The sequence below is a fragment of the Melanotaenia boesemani genome, chromosome 24 (assembly GCF_017639745.1).
Source record: "Melanotaenia boesemani isolate fMelBoe1 chromosome 24, fMelBoe1.pri, whole genome shotgun sequence".
NCBI lineage: Eukaryota > Metazoa > Chordata > Actinopteri > Atheriniformes > Melanotaeniidae > Melanotaenia > Melanotaenia boesemani.
The window spans coordinates 17,986,699-18,008,316 of NC_055705.1; the positions used below are offsets into that span (position 1 = coordinate 17,986,699).

At 38.4% G+C, this 21,618-nt stretch overlaps 1 protein-coding gene across 2 annotated transcripts in view; it reads left to right on the forward strand.

Moving 5' to 3' along the window:
* The window catches only part of LOC121635202 (E3 ubiquitin-protein ligase Midline-1-like), a 65,729-nt gene that overhangs the window by 20,832 nt on the left and 23,279 nt on the right, over positions 1 to 21,618 (forward strand). The window contains exons 1-2 of one of the 2 annotated variants that reach the window (XM_041978290.1): positions 1,296 to 1,536; positions 19,552 to 20,345. In XM_041978290.1, the coding sequence (XP_041834224.1) occupies positions 19,620 to 20,345 (726 nt within the window). In that variant the 5' untranslated portion in view covers positions 1,296 to 1,536; positions 19,552 to 19,619. Of the gene's footprint in view, positions 1 to 1,295; positions 1,537 to 19,551; positions 20,346 to 21,618 lie in introns of those variants that run through there. The other variant, XM_041978291.1, reaches the window with a different exon arrangement.

The following is a 21,618-nucleotide window of genomic DNA, read 5'->3' on the forward strand; positions in this document are numbered from 1 at the left end:
CTGTGTTCCATTATGTAAACATCGTAGTCCAGGAAATATAGTACATGAAGCCTGAATCATTGTATTCTTAAACTTAAACTCACTAATGAAAAAAGGAAAGGAACAAGTCCGGTCTGGTATATACATTTACCACCCCTCCAACCTCCAAATGTTAGCTTGGGCCAGACTGGAAGTTTACACCTATAGTAATAAAGTACATAAAAATTGCACTAATGGGGAATCCAAAGTGTTGACGTGTCGCAAGATGCTTCTTACCAAAGACAGTGAGAGGCAGCAAGTTAACTGTTCCACATTTAGTCCTGAAAAAAAAGCTGATATCAAGGTTCAAATGTCAACTTTGCCTGTTAAATGCAAAGCAAGAAATTTTGTTTTGTGATTATTTAATGAAAAGCAATAACATTTTTGTTCTACTAAGAAGTCTTTTTTCTTTTGAGCACAATACAGAGAACAAACTTTCTTGGACCATAAAATCACTATGAAGTTATAGAACTAGCAATGTTTTATATTGTTTAAGGATGCTTGTTTCTATTTTGTTTTCTTCTTTGCATAATTCATTTTTATGAAAGGATACATTCACATTTTAATATAATCTTTAATAAATAAAAGTTGTTTAAAAACAAAAATGTGCTCATTCAAATTGTGTCTTTGGTATTAAAACAAAAGAAAAAAAAAAAAAAAGAAAATAAGCAAACTCACATCCCTCTTGTAGTTTGATTGAGGACCATATTTTTCAAATATGGAAATGGAAACTTTTATTCTTTGTGCAAACTTAAACAAAGTGAACCTACAGTTGCAGGTCAAGAGAGACTGCATTAAAACATTAAGTTCTTCCTTCATTTAATCAGCCATTCAACCTTCAGCTGAAGGTGCAATCTCTCCATCTTTTATGGAATAAAAAAGGGACAAACTTGTTATATTTTTTAACAGAAATGTATGTCTTGATGGATGAAGATCCGAATTCTTACATAAGGGAAACTAACTTGATTTTGGGCAGCCTGCATGCATGGAAGCAAAGAAGAATGAGCAGAAAGGGACATTTAATCATACAATGTCAATCTGTGTGGCCATACTGCAAACACACACACACACATGCAGCTCAGACTCCACCTCCCAGTAGTCCAGTGATTGGCCTACTTATAGGCTGGGCAGCTCACTGGCAGATTTGAATACAGTGAAACACAGAGGGAGGAACAGCCAGAGAGGGGGGAGGAGGGAAAATAGTGAGGGGGCGGTACACTGGTTTGTCCCAGCTCTCTCTCTCTCTCTCTCTCGCTCTGCCGGGTCAGGATGGAAATGCTTCCACAGACGGAGGAGGAAGCATGTCATGAGGGGTGATGACACAGTCACGGAGACGTATCCACATCCTCACTGACTCCTCAGATCACTCCATGCTGCTGTTTTAACTGCTACCACTTCTACATCCTACAGAAGAGAGAGAGAGCCAAAGATAGCTGCCAATCTCCCTCCAATCTCCCTCTCTCTCTTCCTCTCTTTTTCACTTTGTTTGTGGATGATGGAATTTTAATCATGTGGAAGGTAAGAGGGGAAGCTGAGGGAGAGGAGGGCTTGTTTTTGGTGTTTTGATGTTGCTGGGAGAGAGTTACAGGCATGTTTGTCTGGGAGTTTGTGTTTTTCTTAGTTTACTTAAGTCTATAAGTCCCTGTTGGGGGTGGGGGGTTCCCGCATGCTCAGATTGTATTCTCAGTGGAAAAGAGGAGCTATGCCAATATTACTGGAATGATAATGATAGAGCAAGTGACTTCAGAGCTCAACCAATGGGTGCTGGGGAGCCATCTGTGTGATGTTTTTGGAAAAAAAAAACATGTAAAAGTCTACATCTGCTTTTATCACGCAACATCCAAATCATTCATTCCTAATTGCCTTGGATATGTCAGTCTTTGATTTCTTAACAACTCAGTTTAGGGTTTTATTAGTCACCAAAATCTACGCTCAACTTCTATAATTCACTGAGTGTAAGGGGAATGGTATTTACTGTGGTGCTTTGGATATTGCCAAAACAGAAGCATGTTAAACTGATGTGTGTGCGTGGTGGGGTGGAGTTCCATCGAGTCTGGTTTTTTGTGACCCAGTTTCAAAAAAGCCACTGAGTCTTTTGGTGTTTGTGTGAAGCCCAAGACACATAAAGACGGGAGACAGTGCCTGTAGGGTTGCTTACAATGTGTGTGTACTTGAGTGCTTGAAGTCCGTGAGAGTTTTTGTCTTGGAGTGGCTTTAAAGCTGCAGAGTGCCTTTAAATAACATTTAAAGAGAGGGGACATGCAAATGCTATTAAACTGCATGATAACTTTATGCATTTTAGTAAAATCAGCTCATTGTGTGTTTTTATTACCTTCCCAAGGGGGTCAGCTCCTATGTGCTGAGGTATGTTTGGTACGCATCGGTGCATGCGTGTTGTGTGTGTTGAAGCGTGTGTGTGACAGCTGGCTAACACAGGCTCAGTGCTACTACTGATCCTTCTCACCTGCTGCGGGTTAGAGGAATCAAGGAAATCCAGTTTCAGTGTTTGATCTGAAACACAACTGCAAGCTCAAGTAAGGGAAGCAGCTGGACCGAAACTCCAGATTATTGTATTAATGAAAGGATTGATGAGTTTAAACATTAAAAACAGTGTGATATACAGAATTAATCATGTGGCAGTTCTGTGGGAGTTGCTTTTAGACTTTAGAACTAAATATCTACATTTTTTGTTCAAAAAGTTCATGAAAAGGCTGGAACTTGTAGTGACACATAATCAATTCTTATCCGTAGAGATTGTGGACGTGATGCATAGTCCCAACAAAATCCACCAAAAAGTTTACATTTCCTGCATTTGATTTGAGAAATAGAGATTACTTGGAAACAGCTTTGTGTGGAGCTTAGTTTAAAGTGCTATGATGTCGACCAATATAGCAACAATAGCATTGTTTCTGTTTCTTTTCCTGTTTCCCCTGACATGTCTCAGTGTGAGATTGTCAGCCTGGGCGGGCTTCTGAAAAGCATCTCAGCTCTCAGATCTTTCTTTTTTCTACCACTCCTACCTGAAAAATGACTGTGGGAATTGTGCAAATACAGCAACAGCTGGTTTTACTTTGCACATATAACTCATCTGGTCGTTTCTAAGGCAACCTCTTGGTCTTCCTTTGATGCCTGATGCTTTTCCTGTTGCCAGTTGCATTAATCACCAGTGTTACACCCCCAAAGTATCCTGTAATCTTACCAATGTGTAGCTTCCAGGATAAAATATAAGAGGTATGAATCGTGATATACTTATCTCTCTGTAACTGTTTAATTCAATCTTCAAAGTGTTAGCAGATGCCCGCTTCAGGTGCTTGAGGGTAAAACTGCTAATTGCTATCTAAACATCCTTGACAAAAGGGACAAAGACATACTGGAAAGCTTTCCTTTTTTCCCCTCTTCTAAATGTCTCACCATTTTCACTTCAGATCAGTTCATTTTATCCACACCAGTGCATTCTTTAATCACTAGCCGAGAAAGATGAATGTATGTTGTCATGGAAACTTCACAAAGTGTGAGAATAAGCAGAATTGGTTCTATGAGACATGGCAGCTTCCACAGTCCTGTGGCGAGGATAAGTAGTTCCTTAAACTTTTTCTTTATAAATTTTAAAGTTGTCATAAGAATCTATAGAGTTTTGCCAGAGCAAATTCAATAAATTTTCAAGTCTTATTTGCATTCTGGCTGGGAGTGGTGGTTATGTAACCTTCCAGAGGGCCCCCAGCATCTCATCTGAAGGGCTAGACAAAAATAATGCATCAAAACAAACCGAACAAGTGAATGCTGTTCCAATGTCAAGTCTCATGCAATAATCTTAATGCATCTGCAATGTCAAACTCTGTAACAACTAGTTTTATTACATAATGTTAAGCCTTTGCCCAAAATGTTGTCAAATATAGATTAGAAAATAATCCATATTGTTTACTCAATTAATATAGAAACAATACAATTAGACTAAACCATAGTGAGCAATGATGCAAGATTTGGAAATGCAAATTAGGTGGTTTCGGCAGATGCTAAAGATGTTGAACATGGTTCTACATTTGCTCTGCATCGGTGCTTCACAAACATATTTAGCATAATTTGGCACTTTCTTGCATATGAAGATGGTCTCAAGCATGTACCACAATCTGAGGTGTAGGCTATGTTCACATTACAGGCAAAACTGGCTGAAATCTGACTTTTTTTTGCCAAAGTATAACCCACTTCTGGATACATATCCAGTACTTTTCAAACTTCAGTCTGAACATTTCATTCATTTTAGTTTTCATTAGACTTGTATGTTGTTGAAGTAAGGCAAATGTTACAATTCTGAACCAGAAAAAGCTGAACATGGCAATATCAAATGTAAACACCAGATGGAAAATTATCATATGATCATTTTATTGACTGACTGGCGAACAAGTCGAAATTAAAAGCACACACACTAGCAAGTGTAGCATCTATATTTACTTTGATCAACACAACATGCTACCTGTGACGTCAAGTCTTTCATGCATGTAGGTCACATCAGGGCCATTGATTGTTCACACGTCTGATAGAGGTCACATTTCAATAACAATGAACAACCACAGGGAAAAAAAGATTTTAGCAAACCTCAGACATTCTATCTGAATGTAGTCTTAGTTGAGTAGTTGGTTCTTCAACTTTGCTCCACTGTGGAAATGTCAGATGCCAAAGTGTGTCTATCCTTTTTGCTGCTTTATCCTGTTTGTGAAAAATATAGTTTCTGTCAGATCATCCCTGGCTCAAGCTTATTTTTACCCAATGAGCAGTTGACCTATGCACTCCATCATCTCTGAGGGCTTTTCAGGGATAGTTATTTTTATTTTGGATGACTGCAAGTCTATCCTCATTGATTGAATACCAAAAATCCTTCACTCTTGACAAGGTGGAATTGATATCTTACTTTTTAATAATCAAAGCTTCTTTGTTCTGTGTTGGTAGCCAGACCAAAAATGCATGACGTGAGTCACTATGGATGAAATTGCTGGTCCCCCATGTGTTTAGAGAGAAACTAAAAGGACTTAATCTTCTCAACACAACTTAAAGCAAGATGATGGAAAATAATCTAAACCACTGAACATCAAACATTGATTCAATGAAGAAACCAGCTAAAACAAAACTCAACCTTAAAGACTCTGAGGAATCTAAAGTGTGGTACACACATAATGATTTTTTTAATCTTATGCAATTTTTTATCTGGTTAAGACCTCACACATGTAGATAAGAAAATTGGCATTTAACAGTTTTGATCATTATGTGTGTGGTGTGCTCTGATAATCGAATCACAGAACAACACACACATAACAATGCTGTCCCGCAGCTGATCTACAATCTAGTCCTCCGAGCCGGACAGCTTACGTGACCAAACGTAATCTAATAAAAACGTAGAAGAAGAACCATAGCAACAACCAGAAAAAAAAAAAAACAAAAAAACAAAAAACCAAGAAGAAGCAGTAACAACTGGAAAACACAACACACATCATGAAAGAGGATATATAGGACGAGGGAATGATGGGGGCTTTCAGAATATTGTTAACAGAAAAAGTCAGAACTAAAAAAATAACAGACTGAAGACTGCATGAACACAGACTTTATTCCTTGTTCCCCAGCCAGCTTGCTCTCTGATTTGCTACATTCCAGCTCATGTCACCATCCACGCAATCACAATGCACAAGTCGTCGGCATTCCTCAGAAATTGGCTCTGAAATATTGAACATGTTCAATATTTTCGATTGTCGGCTATGACCCGTTTAGAAGCGGATTAGCGGGACAAATCTGCTCGTAACACCCCAGACCAAATGATAATTGTACAGAAAAATCTTATAAGAGTCAGGATAATTGGGCGTTTGCTGTCTGTGGTTGGGAATAGGCTAAATTGGGACAAAAACAGCCAAAAAATCGTTTTGTGTGTACAAGGCTTAAGGGTGCATTTACATGAAACATTCTGATTTTAATCCTAGTTCATTCGTACAGAACGTCTGGTTTTTAGGGAGATGAGAATACACAAATGAACTCTGATGTAAATCAAAGAAGTGAACTCTAGACCGCCTACAAACAGGTCTCGGTCTGCTTGAAGTGAACCAAATAAAGCGGACTACAGCTCAAAAATGGTATTGTGAATAAACACAAACAAAATATATGCACATGTAGGGTGATAATCACTTCTGGTCAGGAAAAATGGCTCGTTGTCAGACATGGAAGAATGTGGTAAAAGTTCTGATAGAAATATGGCCAACCCAAGGCTCTTATGTGGTAGAAATAGTAATTTTCCTGCATTAATCAATAGATGAGTTTTTTTTTTTCATTATTTGTCTTGTCCTCTGCTTCAGTAATTGTTGATTCAGCACTGCCTCCGTCGAGAACTGGAATACTTTATTTAAAACTTGGGCTGAAAAAGACTGCAACTTCAAACCCAGCCAAGTCCCTAATCATATAGACTACAGTATCTTGGTGTGAATGCACCCTTTGGTTGCATTCACACCAGCCCGTCTGAATTGAATCTTAGTTCATTTCATTGACAGTCCGATGTGTTTTGGAAGGTATGAATGTGCAACCAAACTGCCTTAAATTGTAGGTTGTATTAATGGAATGGAAGTTCCCCTTTATTAACCACTTGATGAGCTCTTGTTCATAGTTTGTCTTGTCTTCTCAAGTAATTTTTGATGCAGCACTGCATCTGGAGAGGAGGAGAATTTGTTATGAGGTTCGGTTTGTTTGATTTAAGACTGTTAGATACTCTGCGAGAAGCAAGAACTATTTTCTTGTTCTCGAGGCCATGAGAACAAAATGATGCCATTTTGCTCTCATGGACGTGAATTGAGACATCTTGCGGCTTGTTCTCGACACATCAGCCGAGCAGATCTTTCTTCTTGTGGCGTTTAACATTTGTGGTGGGTGTTGTTAAAGCAGAAAAGGATGAAGCAGAAAGTCGTGGCTTCCACATTTGCCCAGATGCAAGGTTGAACAGATCGTTTTAAGGAACAGATGATCAATGTCGTGAGAAAGTTTGTAAATGTATACAAAACAAAACGGGTTTAAAGACACGGATCTCAAAGCTTTTTGTGGAGTATGAATTGATCAATACAAACTGTTTTTCTTGTTGCAGCCTCGTGATTAAGAACAAAATTTTCACTTCTCGCAGAGTATGTAACAAGCTTAAGTGCAGTATGAAAGCTGAAAGCAGTGCAGCTGGGCTCTTTGGAATGGTTTTAAAAATGTTTTCATACCTCTCCGACCTACGTTTTAGTGTTTTTATTGATCAGTTTTAATCTAAATCGACACATCTTATCTATGATGTGTCCCAGGGTTCTAATACTTTCTCTCTTATATCTGCTTTGGCTAAGGCAGATAATTAGCAAGACTAGAGGTGTGGCTTACCACTTTTATGCTGATGATATTCATCTATACTGCTCTTTCAAGCCTACTGAATTCCGTTAAACTAGTTTCTTTGACCAACTGCTTGTCTGACATAAAGCTGTACTTAAGTGATAATTACTTGAAACTGAACTTAAACAAAGCAGAAACCTTAGTTCTTGCCCCTGACAGTGTTATCCCTCAAATAAAATAGCACCTCGGTCTTTTAGTTTCTTCCACCTAGATGTAATATTTGATTCAGCAATGTCCTGAAAACATCAGGCTAAACAGTTAAACAGTTTTAGACTAATGAACTGTTTTTAATCTCTTTGACATTTAAAAATTGAAACCTATTGTGCTCTTGGTTGAATTGGAGATGATTAACCTTATATATATATATATATATATATATATATATATATATATATATATATATGTCTCTGTGTGTGTGTGTGAGACCTGCTTCAGATTTACTCCTTGAGCCACAGTTTGAGGTCAGAAGGCAAGATATTACTGATAGTCTCAAAAACTTGTTTTTTAGACTTGAAGTGAAGTTTTTTGAAAATGTGGCACAGAGGTTGTGGAAAGCTCTTCTCCACTTCCTTTACAACCCAGACACTGTTATGTAAAAGTAAGTTAAACTCCCATTTTAATATTTTTATTATGTTATTTATCTAGTATTAGTTGTATTCTGTGAAGCACTTTGTGTTTCTAAATTACATGTTATTCTTAAAGCAAACGTGGACCAGAAAAATGTCACCAAACATATTGAGTTCAGCAGGCTATTAGGTGTAAAAATGACTTAAAAACAATCATGAGCCAACCTAAACCACGCAGAGTAGCAAAGCCAGTCCTTTAATGGGAGTGAGTCACTAATGTTTACGGTCATCACACCTAAAACTTCTCCCACAGCTGACACTAAAAAAACTAAAAATACTTTGGTGTTTTAGTTGCACATCACTTTAAGACTAGAAAATCCAGGATCTCCCTCAAACTTAAAGATCCTTGAGAGGTCTTCCAGTACTTACTTGCTCAGTTTTCTTGAAAGACAACCAATGACACTGCTTCGAAACATATCGGTCCTTTTGCAGCCTTAGTAAACAATATTTGCCATGTACTGAAACACGCATTGCTTTTCTAATATTTCTCTTCCAGACCATGAGCCACTTTGTGGCTGTTTGCTGCGTGTAGAGCATTGCTCAAATCTAACATGACATCTTTATGGAAAATCTCTTAGTAGAGTTGCTGAAAATTTAAACACATTCTTACCCTCAGAATTCATTGTAAACACATATGACCTAAGTCTGACTGCTCATACAGAAAGTATGCAAGGGTTCAAAGATCAGGTGTAATAGGAAACATACTCTAAATATTCAGTGCTGTGAATCTGTGCAGGAGACAGTTCCAAGTTCACAAAAGAAAATAAATCTTTCTTTAGAAATAAGAGTCTCAAGTAAGTCTGATTTCAGCTAAATATTTGCTATCCATTTTTGCTAGCCTTAAAAGGAAAATCTGGTTGCCACAAACATCTGAACTACTTTGCAACAGAATACATCGTTTTTAAAGAGCATAAGATTTAATACCCCGGGAATATTACTCGATAAGGAGCAGCTTATTGCGGCATTACTGTGGATTGCCCTGAAATCTTCACATCAACTGTAAAAATCTTGCGTGCTGCAAATGTTATGCAAATGCCACATGCTTTGCCTCTATCCTTCTAGTGCTCTGTTCATGCACACACATTCCACACTTGGCAGCTCTTTGCAGTCGCTTTCATGCTGAAAACATTTCATTATTCAATCACAGTTGGAATGATAGCAAAACATTTCAGGAAATAAGTACAGATTTATCACTCTTATATCCATTTGGGCTTCCAAAACCCATAGTTTAAGGGCATCATTAAAGAATTATAGAATTGCAATTGCAGAAGGAAGCATCTGCAGTACTCTAAAGTCTGTTAGCACTGCTGAAAGTCCTGAGGTTTCTTTTTAAAATCACCATTAACGTTAAATAAAGGGCAACTAAGACACCAACAAGAGGTAAGAAAGTGAACCAGAAGAAGCCTTGAAGTGCTGTTTAGTATCTGACACAATAACTTCCACTTAACTGAACTGTGACAGCTGTGAGTCCATGTGTCACATTTTTATTTAAGATGCAGCATTACTGAGATATGTCATTAGAACGTGGGTTAAAATAAGTAAATAAATAAAAGATTATGTTTTGGTCCCTTTTTATTTACATGTTGAACAGTTTTGTTAATCCATTTCAAGTTCAAGAGGAGGATTTAAAGAAATCCTTTCATACCAGTATGCTAACCTTGTTTGTATTAGGTGGGAGTATGGATCAAAACACCCCAGTAAAATGTGTCCTCGACAACGCCAGGCTTGTTTGTGTCTTTTATAATCTCCACCCCCCCAAAAACATCACATCTAATTTCACATCCGCCACTGTCCCCAATCTGGGTCACAGAAGCAGGATCCTAGACAGACCTCGCCACACACGCAAACAATCACAAACGTCACCCTTTATCACAGTCACTAATAGTCTCTGCATCACAGACTATGACCAGCCAATCCTGTTAACTGTGACTGACCACTTTATAGCATGAAAGGCCATGATTGGTCACAGCCAACATGGTAGGAAGCAGATTAGGGATCGACATGACATGGTTTCTTACATTAGACAATACAATTGTGTCTAGTGAGGCAACTGTTAGTGTTCTTAACTTGTTAAAGAGCTGGAGTGTGCAGCTTCAGTGAAGAAGAGGAAGCAGGGAGAACATAGATGAGAGAGATTCAAATATCCTTTTCTCCTTTGAATTTGACATCCAAAGCTCAAATTTTTTTTATCTTCTCTCTAAAAGAGTTTGGACTTTGTTAGCTTTAACTCTGGGCATGTTCATCACCTAAATACACTTTGTAGTCCTCTATCCTAATTGGACTTATGGCACTAATGCCTGGAAACAAGGCCAAAGACGATACGAAATGGATTTCTTGCAGACCTTATTATATGATTTATACTTCCTCGGAGCAGTGCCTAGGAACAATATTTGCTTGGAAATGGATGAAAAATGGTTGGACTGTCCTCTCTTTCTGCATGACTGAGTATTTATACGAGAAAATACTGCTACAAAAATACAATTCACAACGGATATTTGGTCCGACTTGGGCATGGATTGCATGACCCTTGTAAAGCTAACTGATTCTCAACCACTGTATGAGGTCAGGGGTTAATCTGGATTCAGCTATCCACTGCTGCAATGAAAGCAGATTATAGTTTATTTTCCAAAAAACAAAAATGCAGTGCTACCTGGGTGCAAAAAAGGAGTATTCCTCTGGGGCTCTTCGGTTCAGGGATTCAAGTAAAACTCATAGAAAGATAACTGAGGCACTCAGGAGGATGATGATTAAAAAGCCTTTATTAGAACATGGCTAGTCTAATAAAAACATGCCAACGCGTTTCAGCTAAAAAGGCCTCTGTCAGGGCAAGTGGCAAAATGTTTGTCAGTCATCTCAGTTCATTGTTAAATAGACAATCAAAGACAGCTGCTCTGTGTGGGCAGGTAGGTGGTCACATGATACGTATGACCTACCAATGACAATAAAGTCAGAGATTCCTTACACCAAAATAATTTTACATCGCACAATTGAATAAGATGTAAAAAACACAAATGCATACATACATATCAATGAGTGTATCCTGTTATTGGCCATATAAGTAGACTGAGAGATACTTTTTCTAAGAGAGCTAAACAGCAAAACAATTACAAAAAGAGAGAGAAATATCTAGTTTTCCATTTAAACCTGGACAATGTGCAGCTTTCAATGTATAGATCCAAAATGACTCTTTGTAAAGTTTCCAATTAATAAATGATTTTATGTCAAACTTATGACCAGATGAAACACCAGTAAAGTATTTGACTCATCCTATTACTGCAGTGGTTACAACGTCCACACTTGTGGTTACATATTCTGGTGAAAAGCCAAGTTTTTGTTGCATGAGATGACTTTTGACAAGTTTATTGTTTAAGGTTGGAGCTTTTCAAAAACTAATGGAGAACTAGATTTCTCTCCCTTTTTGTAATTGTTTTGCTGTTTTACTGTTAGCTCTGTGGTCTCTTAGAAAAAGTATCTCAGTCTACTTATAAGCCCAATAAGAGGATACACTCATTGATATGTATATGTTCATTTATGTTTGTTACATCTTGTTTTTAATTGTGCAGTGTAAAATTATTTTGTTGTAAGGAATCTCTGACTTTATTTGTCATCGTGTGAAATTCACTATGAAAGGCAAATAATGGGTTTTGCTTAGTGATAAACATCCAGACCTAAAATATTTATTTCAAACAAATTTAAATAATTGAACACCCCTTCTTTCAGTGTCCCAATTCCAAAAGTAGGAAATGGTCAAATGAAGGTGATGTGTTTTATTCAGCACGCTACGACTTGCTATTGCATCCACAAAGAATGTTTTAGATCAAATTTCCACTTTGAATTTTGACCAGACAAGATTTATTTAGTCCCGAGATGTGACATTATAAACGTTGACAGGCAGATATCATGTTTACGCTCTGCCTCAGATGCTTTGCCCTCTTTCGCTTGGTTCTACCATTTCAATCTGTTTTGCTATTTTCTGCTTCCAGTGAGTTAAGAGAGAACTGGAACGGCGAGATCATAAAGTGACACACACAGTGTATGCTGATTATGTGAGCCAGGTCAATGGGGATGACCTACTTCTTGGTTCTGCACTGTAGACTGCCAAAGTCACTCATGTCACATCACCAAATGGACCTGTTCACCTAAATGTGTTTTTACAAAGCTTGCACAGCTTTCGGATGTTTTACTATAAAGACTTCTGCTGATTTTACGTCATTTACTGAAAGTAATCTGCCACTCTGCACCGACGTAGAGAAGTGTACCTTTTTCCACTCAATTTGCCAGGCTAGTTGAAATATTCATTTTCCTAGAAAGTTAAGTTTCCTTTAAAGGAGAGTGTAAAGAGAATAGAATTTGAGGATGTGGACTAGTTTTAGACTAAAACGGACACAGCAAATCATCTGACCCATTATTAATCTTATAATAACAGTGCATCAGCATTATAATCTTCATGTTTTATGTAGACTGTAAAACCATGCCACCCACATCTTTTTCCATTTTAAAGAACACAGACTGTCTTGCCTTCATTTTTGTCTTCATTGTGCTCTTGCTGAATCGTTTTTTAGAAAATGGACAGAAAGAGTGGGCATGAAAATTTTAGCAGCTTAAACTGTGGGGGGAAGGGGGAGCTGCTACCTTCATGGATACAAACTCAATGAAAGATTTAGAAGACTCAGACTTGTGGGGTAAAGGGCCTCCATATAAACAAGAAGAGAACGAGACGATCAAAGGTTTAAAAGGGGTTTAATTTCTGGAGAGCTTTGTTATCTGCTTGTGGTCATATTTGTTTTCCAGGAAGTTAGTCAATTAACAGCAAAATGAAAGTGAGGTTTAATTTTACAATAAAATGGATGGGTTAATAACTTAAAAATGCAATACAGCAAAAAGTTATGACCCAACCTTTATGGACCAGAGACCACATTGAAGGTTTGTTCTAAAATAAACAATTACTCATTTGAGAGAGGTATCAAGGCAATGACAGAAGTAGCTTTTATTTATCACTTCTGTAAGAGAAAAGGTAGATGCATGGTCCTAATAAGAAAAGAGAGGTTTGTGTCGGTTTCATCATTGCAGAGTGTAGAAAAGGTTAATGGGATTGCAGACATCAAGACATAGTTTCATCTATTAATCTAAAAAGTGAGCTATACAAGATCACTTTTTTTTTTTTTTGCTTCTTCAGTCTTTACATGTGTGTGAAAACCCGGCGACTCCTGAGTTTTGACTGTGTGGATTGTGATGTGGAACAGAGTGCAGCCAATCAGAGTGAGCTGAGCAAGGAAGGACATAAAGTCCGTGTTCACGCCATCTCCTGTTGTTTTTTTCAGTACAGGATTTTTCTGTTAACAGTAGTCCCAAGACCACCATCATTCCCTCTCCTTGTTTATTCTCTTCCAAGCTTGGTGTTTTCCGGTCGTTGCCGTGGTTGTTTTTCTTCATTTTTGTTAGATCACGTTTGATCACGCGAGATTTCTCGCACGGAGGACTAGATTGTAGATTGGTTGAGGGACAGTAACGTTACGTGTGTGTTGTTCTGTGATAAGAATGTCGGACCACACCACACACAACATGATCAAAACTGTTAAATGCCTGATTTTTTTATCTTCAAGTGTGAGGTCTCGAACAGATTAAGAATATCATCAGATTACAAAATCTTTATGTGTGTACCTAGCCTAACTTGAAATGGAGGGTAAAAGTCAAACTAGTTATATTGTTTGTTATATCAAATATAATAACTAGTTGAAAATGCAGTTGAGTGTGGTTTGTTCATAAATAGCTAAAAAAATTAAGTTATGAAATGTTTTTTTTGTTTAAAAAAAAGAAAAACACTGTGAAATTTAACTTTACCCTTGTTAAACTAGCATTTTTTCCCTCTATGTTTGACTTTATAGCATACATTAATGGAAATATGTGTGTACTTTTTAAATCTTAAAGTCTCAATGTTGGTATAATGACTGACCTAATTTCTGGACAGAAACAAAAGGAAGAAAATTGGGTCAGCATAGTCGTTTTTTTTCTTTTTGCCATGTTTGTATTGGCTAAATAAATCAATAAATATGCTAGCAACAATTCTCAATATTAGCTTCATAACAAGGTTGGATACAATGTCCTGAGTTTTTAAATGTTCCCAGCTAATATATTTTAAAATAAAACCCTTGTAAAAATCTCCTTTAAATGCTCATTTAATGGCGTCTTAAATATCATCACATTAGCTATTAGCATGATAAAATGTATTATAGCTTCCTAATTGTTAAATCTACATGTCCTGATCAAAGTCATGTAAATATAGCACATTTCAACAGCCCTGTTGTATACTTTTTTAAGTTTTTAATTAAATATTAAATTACTTCAAGATAAGTTCTATTTGTTTAGCAATACCCTTGTGGAGGGTATTCCACGAACGTAGCTAAAGAAAGCCAGGCTGTATCAGGAAAGCCTCGCTTTAACTAACACCATCTCTGAATTAAGGCTCAAGCCATTCCACTAACACATTTCAACTGCATTTAATTGAGGCTAATTCAAGCAGGGCTTACATAGCCTGGCTATGAGGGAGGTCCCTAGCAACGTAGGAAGCCCTGACGAGTGGATGGTGGAAAAGAGGAGCTGGCAGAAAAAGATAGCAAGCAGAGAGCTGTCATTTTCTCAGCAGCTGAACAAAGAATGCTGATGGAGATCAGTGACGTGCGGTGAGGTTCATGGCTGGCGAGACACTGACTCCTCTGGAGTCAGATTTATGATTGTAAGAACTGAAAACAGCATCTTATTTCACTTTTCATCCAACAGCATGAAACTATGCCCCCTTGAGGTAAGGCAGAGTACTGCCTGCCTCACCTGCCTCTCCTGACCGCACGTCACTGCTGTATAAGATGTACTGGCCCTGCTCAGTTTCTTAATAATCCAATAATCAATATGCATCATCATATTTTGTGAATATATTATATGTGTGTGCGACCTACATTAATTCTGCACTGTTACATCTCAACAGAAGCAATCTTAACAACCAAAGCGTACCTGGCAGCAGGTGAAAATAAAGTACAAGAACATATCTCAGACTGGGAGGTAGCCTTTGAAGAAATGCATTTGTTCAAAACATGTATTGAGCTGTAAATTTGTTGCACAGCAGATACCAAGACAATGTCAGAGACCACTGTTACTGACGGGGGTCCTCCACCTGAAAACCCATGGGGCTGGTTGGCCTGAATGGCCTTTGAATTAAGCATGCACCCTCTGCAGGGTCATCAATAAAAGGCCAAGCCATGGTTACCAAAATGGAACCCTGTCTCTATCTATCTATATCTTTCTCCGTCTGTCTCTTTAGATTAGCTTTCTCTTTCTCTATCGCTCTCTTAAATACCCTAGTTCTGGTGCATAAGTTACCATGGTTACTCAGTGGGCATTCAAATAAGCCACGTTGATGGAACGGAACTCTCTCTTAAATGCGCCAAACTTATCAAGATAAGCCCAGCTTTCCCTTGATCCAGCTTCGTGGAATCCCCCCCCAGTCAAAAAGGCTGTGGTTTGCGGTTTTATTACGCTTTGGTTTAAAAAAAATTAAGGCGCCATTGTCAGGTCAGGTCTTAAGACAGATGTGCATTGAACTTTGTATGAAGCACATGTATTTTCAGCTTTTGTTCTTTGTTGATCAAATTAAACTTATCTAAGTTTATAGATGTGTTGAAAAGTATGTAAATACAAACATATCCAAACAGGATGCAAGGAGTCATGTTCCAACTGTGTGCGCTTCAAGAGAAGCATAATTTTTGCTCATATGCAGAAGCTGCAGGGAAAAAGAAGGAGGAAAAACACTGATTGATTCTTCCACTACTCATTCAGCCTTGCATTGCCCCCCACTGAAGAGCAATGGTACTGACATTTCTGTGGTGCCAGCACAGCGGAAGCCTTTCACACATGTTGGCAGCCCTGACAGTCCTGGGGCACAAAGCGATGTTGGGAAAACAAACAATGCGATTTTCTTTTTTTAACAATTTTTTTTAACAAATTCCGCCTCTACTGTGAATAGTCTTTTTCTTTCATTCACATCTTGCTTTCTCTTCTTCTCCCCCTTAGTTTTCACCATCCTTGTCTTTGCCCCGTCCTCTAGTCTTTTTGCTTCTTCTTCTTTATGCTCCACTACTTCAATGTGTGGTTCAACAGTGTCACCTATGGTGTGCTTGGAGGCACTTCACCCAATCTTATCTACCAGTGTTCATTTGATCATTTTTGTCTAAATTAAAACACATTTTGGTTTGTGTGTTTTTTTCCTGAATGGAATGGATTTTCTTTCTTTAACCTGTGGTGCGTTTAGGATCCCTTGCTTTTACTTGCTTTTTGCTCCTATTTGTGTCCATCTCATTACAAAGGGTCACAAGAAACTAGTAGTTTTAGATCCTTTCTGAGAGAGCATGGACATCCTCAGCACAGTCGTCAGTCTTTGCCTTCAGGTTTTTGAGGATACTGTAAATTTCTTTTCTTTTGGATTTGTTGTTACAGGTCAAACATATTCACCATTCATTTGAATACTGTGTGATCTCTGAATTACTTCCATTTTCTCAAATCCATGTCCTTTCTCCTCCAATTTTTGTGTAAATTTCCATGAATTTCTTCTTCGATTTCCCAATTTTGGAAGGAAGGTTCAAAGTTGCTTAACTTAGCTTAGTTTATTGGAATAAGTTGTTATGAGACTTTGTGATTTTTCTCTCCTTTGCCTTTGATTCTGTAACAGAGACATTTCTGTCCTTAGCCTGGGTTAAACAACTTGATTCCTCATATCTATGTCTGTAAATGATGCTCTCCAGACATATTTGTCATTCCCTGTGTATATTGCTTGAAGCTATCTGCAGATGCAAGAAATTGTATAAAATTAAACTATTTCTAACTCCAGATCTCTTTATTTTTTAAATTCTCACCACACAGTCAAAGTATTTCATCTGTGCAAGCTACTGCCTTTAATCTCTTGTCTGACTCAGGAATTCATCAGCACAAATTACTGTTATCTGCCCTCAAATATTACAGCCTCTAAAATTACTTACACTGCATAGAGCACAAGTGAGGATGGTTTATCTGCAGCACTTTTTTTCTGTTTTTTTCTTGCATAAAGATTGCAAGAGAATGAGCAGATACTGAAAAAAGTAGTCTACCCCGATTCACCCAAGACTTAATCTCAGTCAACAGTGACATCTGCTGAAAATACCACTCACTGGAGATAAGAGCAGATTTATTTTCCTGCACAGAACGCATTTGATTCATGAACAGTTATTTTCCATTGCCAGTTTTATGCTTTGAAAAACTCACTGTTTATTAATGAGTTGAAGTTTTTAGTGATGGAGCTGATGTTGCTGTCCTCCACGTTGTCCTCCAGTACTCTGTCAGTAGCAGCACTGATTGTGCTCGCCACTGTCACTTTGAATTTGGTGAAGTAATTGTGTCTATTGTAGCGATGTGCTACAATTTGACTGCGTTCCTTATCTGTAGAAATCCACTTTTCAAAACCTCCAAATGGGATTTGGAGCCAATCTACAAAAACTGTATTTCACATGTTTTTTTTTTCCTTTTATTCCTGAAAATCTGTGTGGTTCAATTTTGCACTTTTGCAGTACCATTGATTTACTATTCAGAATTTGAAGGCTAGTTCAAAGTCCAGAAAATGAACTAATTCACTTATTTTTCCAGTAAAGCCAGTAAAAACACTATTTCCTAAAGATTTCTTTCTTCAAACATCGACAAATTTTCTTTAAAAGACTTATTATACAGCACAAAGAAGCATTAAACCACCCTTCATTTCTTTATATTTGCTTTCAAGCCACCAGACCTCGTTGAAATTTTTTAAATTGGCTTGAATAATACTTCTCCAGGCTTCATGAACATATTTAAATTTTTTTTTTTTTTTTTTTTTTGGACATCGCCTGCTGTTTCATTCCAAGTCCAGTTTCTTGTTCATAATCATTTTCAAACAAATGTGGTTTGTAAGTCATGTAGCACTGAGCTATATTCCAGGATCCAAAGCACCCAACTCAAGGTATCAACCAGAAAACTTTGCAAAGAACCCATTTTGATTTGTATTTCTTTTCTTTATAGCCACATAGAAGTAGCCTGTCACAGCACAAAAACTTGTTCCAGTTTTTGTAGCAGAACCTGCCCCTAGCAATGTTTGATAGACACATAATCATATTCTGCACCAACAAAATGACTACAAAACAGCTATGAGTAATAATAATAATAATAATAATTATAAAAATAAATATAATAAAAAAGCATATCTCAGCAATATATATATCAGGAGTGGCTGCGGAGTTTTGCAAAGCAATGTATGCTTTACCAGTGAACATAAATCTTTGAAGTTTTTGGCTCACATTCCTACTTTTTGTTCAAATTTTTTATCAATCACTGACATAATTCCCTGCCTAGATTGAAATTATACCAAAATAATTAGACTTGATGATTTTTTTCGGTGCATTTTGCAAAAGCAACATGAGAATATTTCATATGGACTGAATTTGGAACATCATCATCACTAGAAGCAGACATGTAGAAAAGCTCAGCTGCTGTGTGCATCACCCTTTTTTTACCCTCATGTACTTCTGTTGAAACCACATTGTTCAATTAAAAAAACATGAACATGCTCTTTTCAGCATGGAAATCTCTGAAACTCGAGGCCCAGGAGACCCCTTGACAGCAGAGACAGACAGAAATTGAGAATGAGCCACTCTGCAGAAGTGTGCACTAATTACTAAGTGACTACAGCTGTGGCTGCAGCTGCTGCAGCAAACATCAAAATGTCCCTCCTACTTCCATAAACATTATTACAAAATACTTACACTTCTGCTGTATTATCAAGATTTCAACTTGAATATTACCAAGAGTAGAAATTGGGTCTTGTTTAAAGTCTTTCTTCACAGTGAAATATGTACCAGTACTGGCTGCGAATTTGCTCCAGCAGCCACAACTGCACATAAAGTATCAATCACTTCTACTGCAAATCCATTAAAGAGAGTAAGTAACTGGTGTGGAGGCAATACAGTTGCAATACAATTTTAAGAACTTCCCGACAAAGTTTTCCTTCAAGCTTTAATGTTATGGCAGCACTTGAAATTCTTGAGACTGCTGCAAGATGGCAATCTTATTAATCCAAGCTCAGCCAAAACTCAAGTGTCAATGCCTGCAGCAGCACAGTCGGTAACAGTAAGTATCATTAAAGGGTAAAAAATGGGTCAACAGCATCCGTTCTTTCTAAGCTAATGGGGAGTGATGCCATCCACTCCTTGCTTGAAAGATTTTGAATCTGGGATTTTAAAAAGATCAATAAGGTTGTGTGTTTTAGTAGGTTTGACACCATTTTCTGAGCAGTTTTCACACAAACTTGCATTCTCTAAGTTCACCCTGTGGTCTGCTATTTTGAGATATAAGTCCTTCCAAGAGAGCAATGATAGGCAATCCTTTTCACTTTATTAAGTCACAAATCCCTGTGCTTTCTTTTCCCCCTTTTCCCTTTCTGTTCCCCTTCTATCTCTTTGTCTCTGGCCTCCAGACAGCTGAGCGGCTATTCTGGATTTCGCTGACACTGTGCCTGGTCCCGCCTGGCCTTTTCTGAGCAGGATGGACACTCTGGAGTCAGAGCTGACCTGCCCAATCTGCCTGGAGCTCTTTGAAGACCCGCTGCTGCTCCCCTGTGCCCACAGCTTGTGCTTCGGCTGCGCCCACCGCATCCTTGTCTCCCACTGCACCACCAACGAATCCGTTCATAACATCGGGGCTTTCCAGTGCCCGACTTGTAGATATGTCATTTCCCTGAGTCCGGAGCGTGGACTAGAAGGACTTAAGAGAAACGTAACCTTGCAGAACATCATTGATAGAGTTCAACGAGCCTCATCTTCAGCTGGGCTTCCTCTACCACTGTCACTGCCTGGCCCACAAAGCGGGCCCAACTCTCCCTGCGAGGAAGGGAGCAACCGGCTGGCACTGGTCCCCGTCAGCGCCGCCATGTCAAGCCCGGGCACACCTCCGGAGCCGGTCCAGTGTCAGTTCTGTGAGCAGGACCCACCACAGGACGCAGTTAAGACATGTGTGACGTGTGAGGTGTCGTACTGCGAGGAGTGCCTCAAAGCAACGCACCCCAACAAGAAGCCATTCACGGGTCACCGGCTCATTGAGCCAATGCCCGATTCCCACCTCAGAGGGCTCCAGTGCCTGGAACACGAGGAGGAGAAGGTGAACATGTACTGCGTCAGCGATGATCAGCTGATCTGCTCACTGTGCAAACTGGTTGGACGGCACAGGGACCACCAAGTGGCAGCATTGAGCGACCGCTATGAGAAACTCAGGGTAAGGACACAAGTTTTTGTTTTCAATAAAAATCCTATTAAAACCTGCTGCTGCTTCCAGAGAAATTTGGCTCAGTCTAATTACAGATCAGGAAATAGAGCCTCCAACATTCTTTATCTTGCACACAGAATTAATTTTAAACCTTAATTTCTTTCTGCTCTGAAGGATGAAATTTGCTATTATCCTTACACAGGTATCAAACTTGATTATCAAGCAAGATTACATCATTTCATTCTGACTTATTATCTCTCCCGAATAATTAGGCAATTAGCATAATCATTACACCGTGCTAGAGAGCCAGGAGGGTATTCACAGGCATGCAAATACAGCGATTGTGGGGAGTGTCACTTTGACAAGGCCTGGTGTCTTGAATGAGGTTGCAGGTTAATGAGCGCTACTTGCCTGCTGGGTAAAAGTGTGCTTAATTGAGCGTGGCTATTGTAGGGCCATAAAGGTAGCTTGTATGTGTGTATATGGAGTATAGTGAAGTATGTGCTGCTGTTGTACTCTTGAGGAATTTGCCAAGTTTGATATGCTGATGACTTTATTAGATAAAAATAATTAACTTTAGTTCTGGATCTTCAAAAGCAGGATAAAGCTTTGGAATAACCCGTCTGTATTTTGAGCTACAGAAGGTGTTCCATCCTGCTGACAAATCTCCTCTTGCTGAAAGTCAAACAGTGTAGTTTGTCTTTGACTCTCAGAAAGTCAGAGTAATCTGGGTCGACTCTATGTACCAGCATTGGTGCGTGAGCCAGCTAGAGGTAATGAGAGGCAGTACCAAATCACTGTATGGGTTGAGAGGCATGCAAACAGCTCTGTTGTGTTTGTGTCACTGGATCTGAGTGGGGTATTAAGTGTATGTCCTGGCATGTAAAAAGTGCAGACCCATTCTTTTTAATGCCCATGCACTAATGTCTTTTTACGTGAAACAACTGCATTATGTTGAGAATTTCAGTTTGAACCATAACCTAAACCTGCTTCATGGAACAGACCAGGGATCAAATTCCACTGTGATATACATTTTAAAGGGCTCATTTATGCACTTATATGGTTTCCTCTGTTAAGTGGGTCTACTATAAGAGTTTAAAAAAAAAAAAACATATTCCAAAACACATTCTCCATTTCTGGAGCATTTCTTATTAATATCCACAAAGCAGGCATGATCAAAATGTGTTAAAGTTCAAGAACAAAAGACAACAAAACCTCTGCTGTTGTCTTGAGTGGCAGATTTTATCTTTTGGCGACTTTGGGTTTTGCAACTGTGCCATCA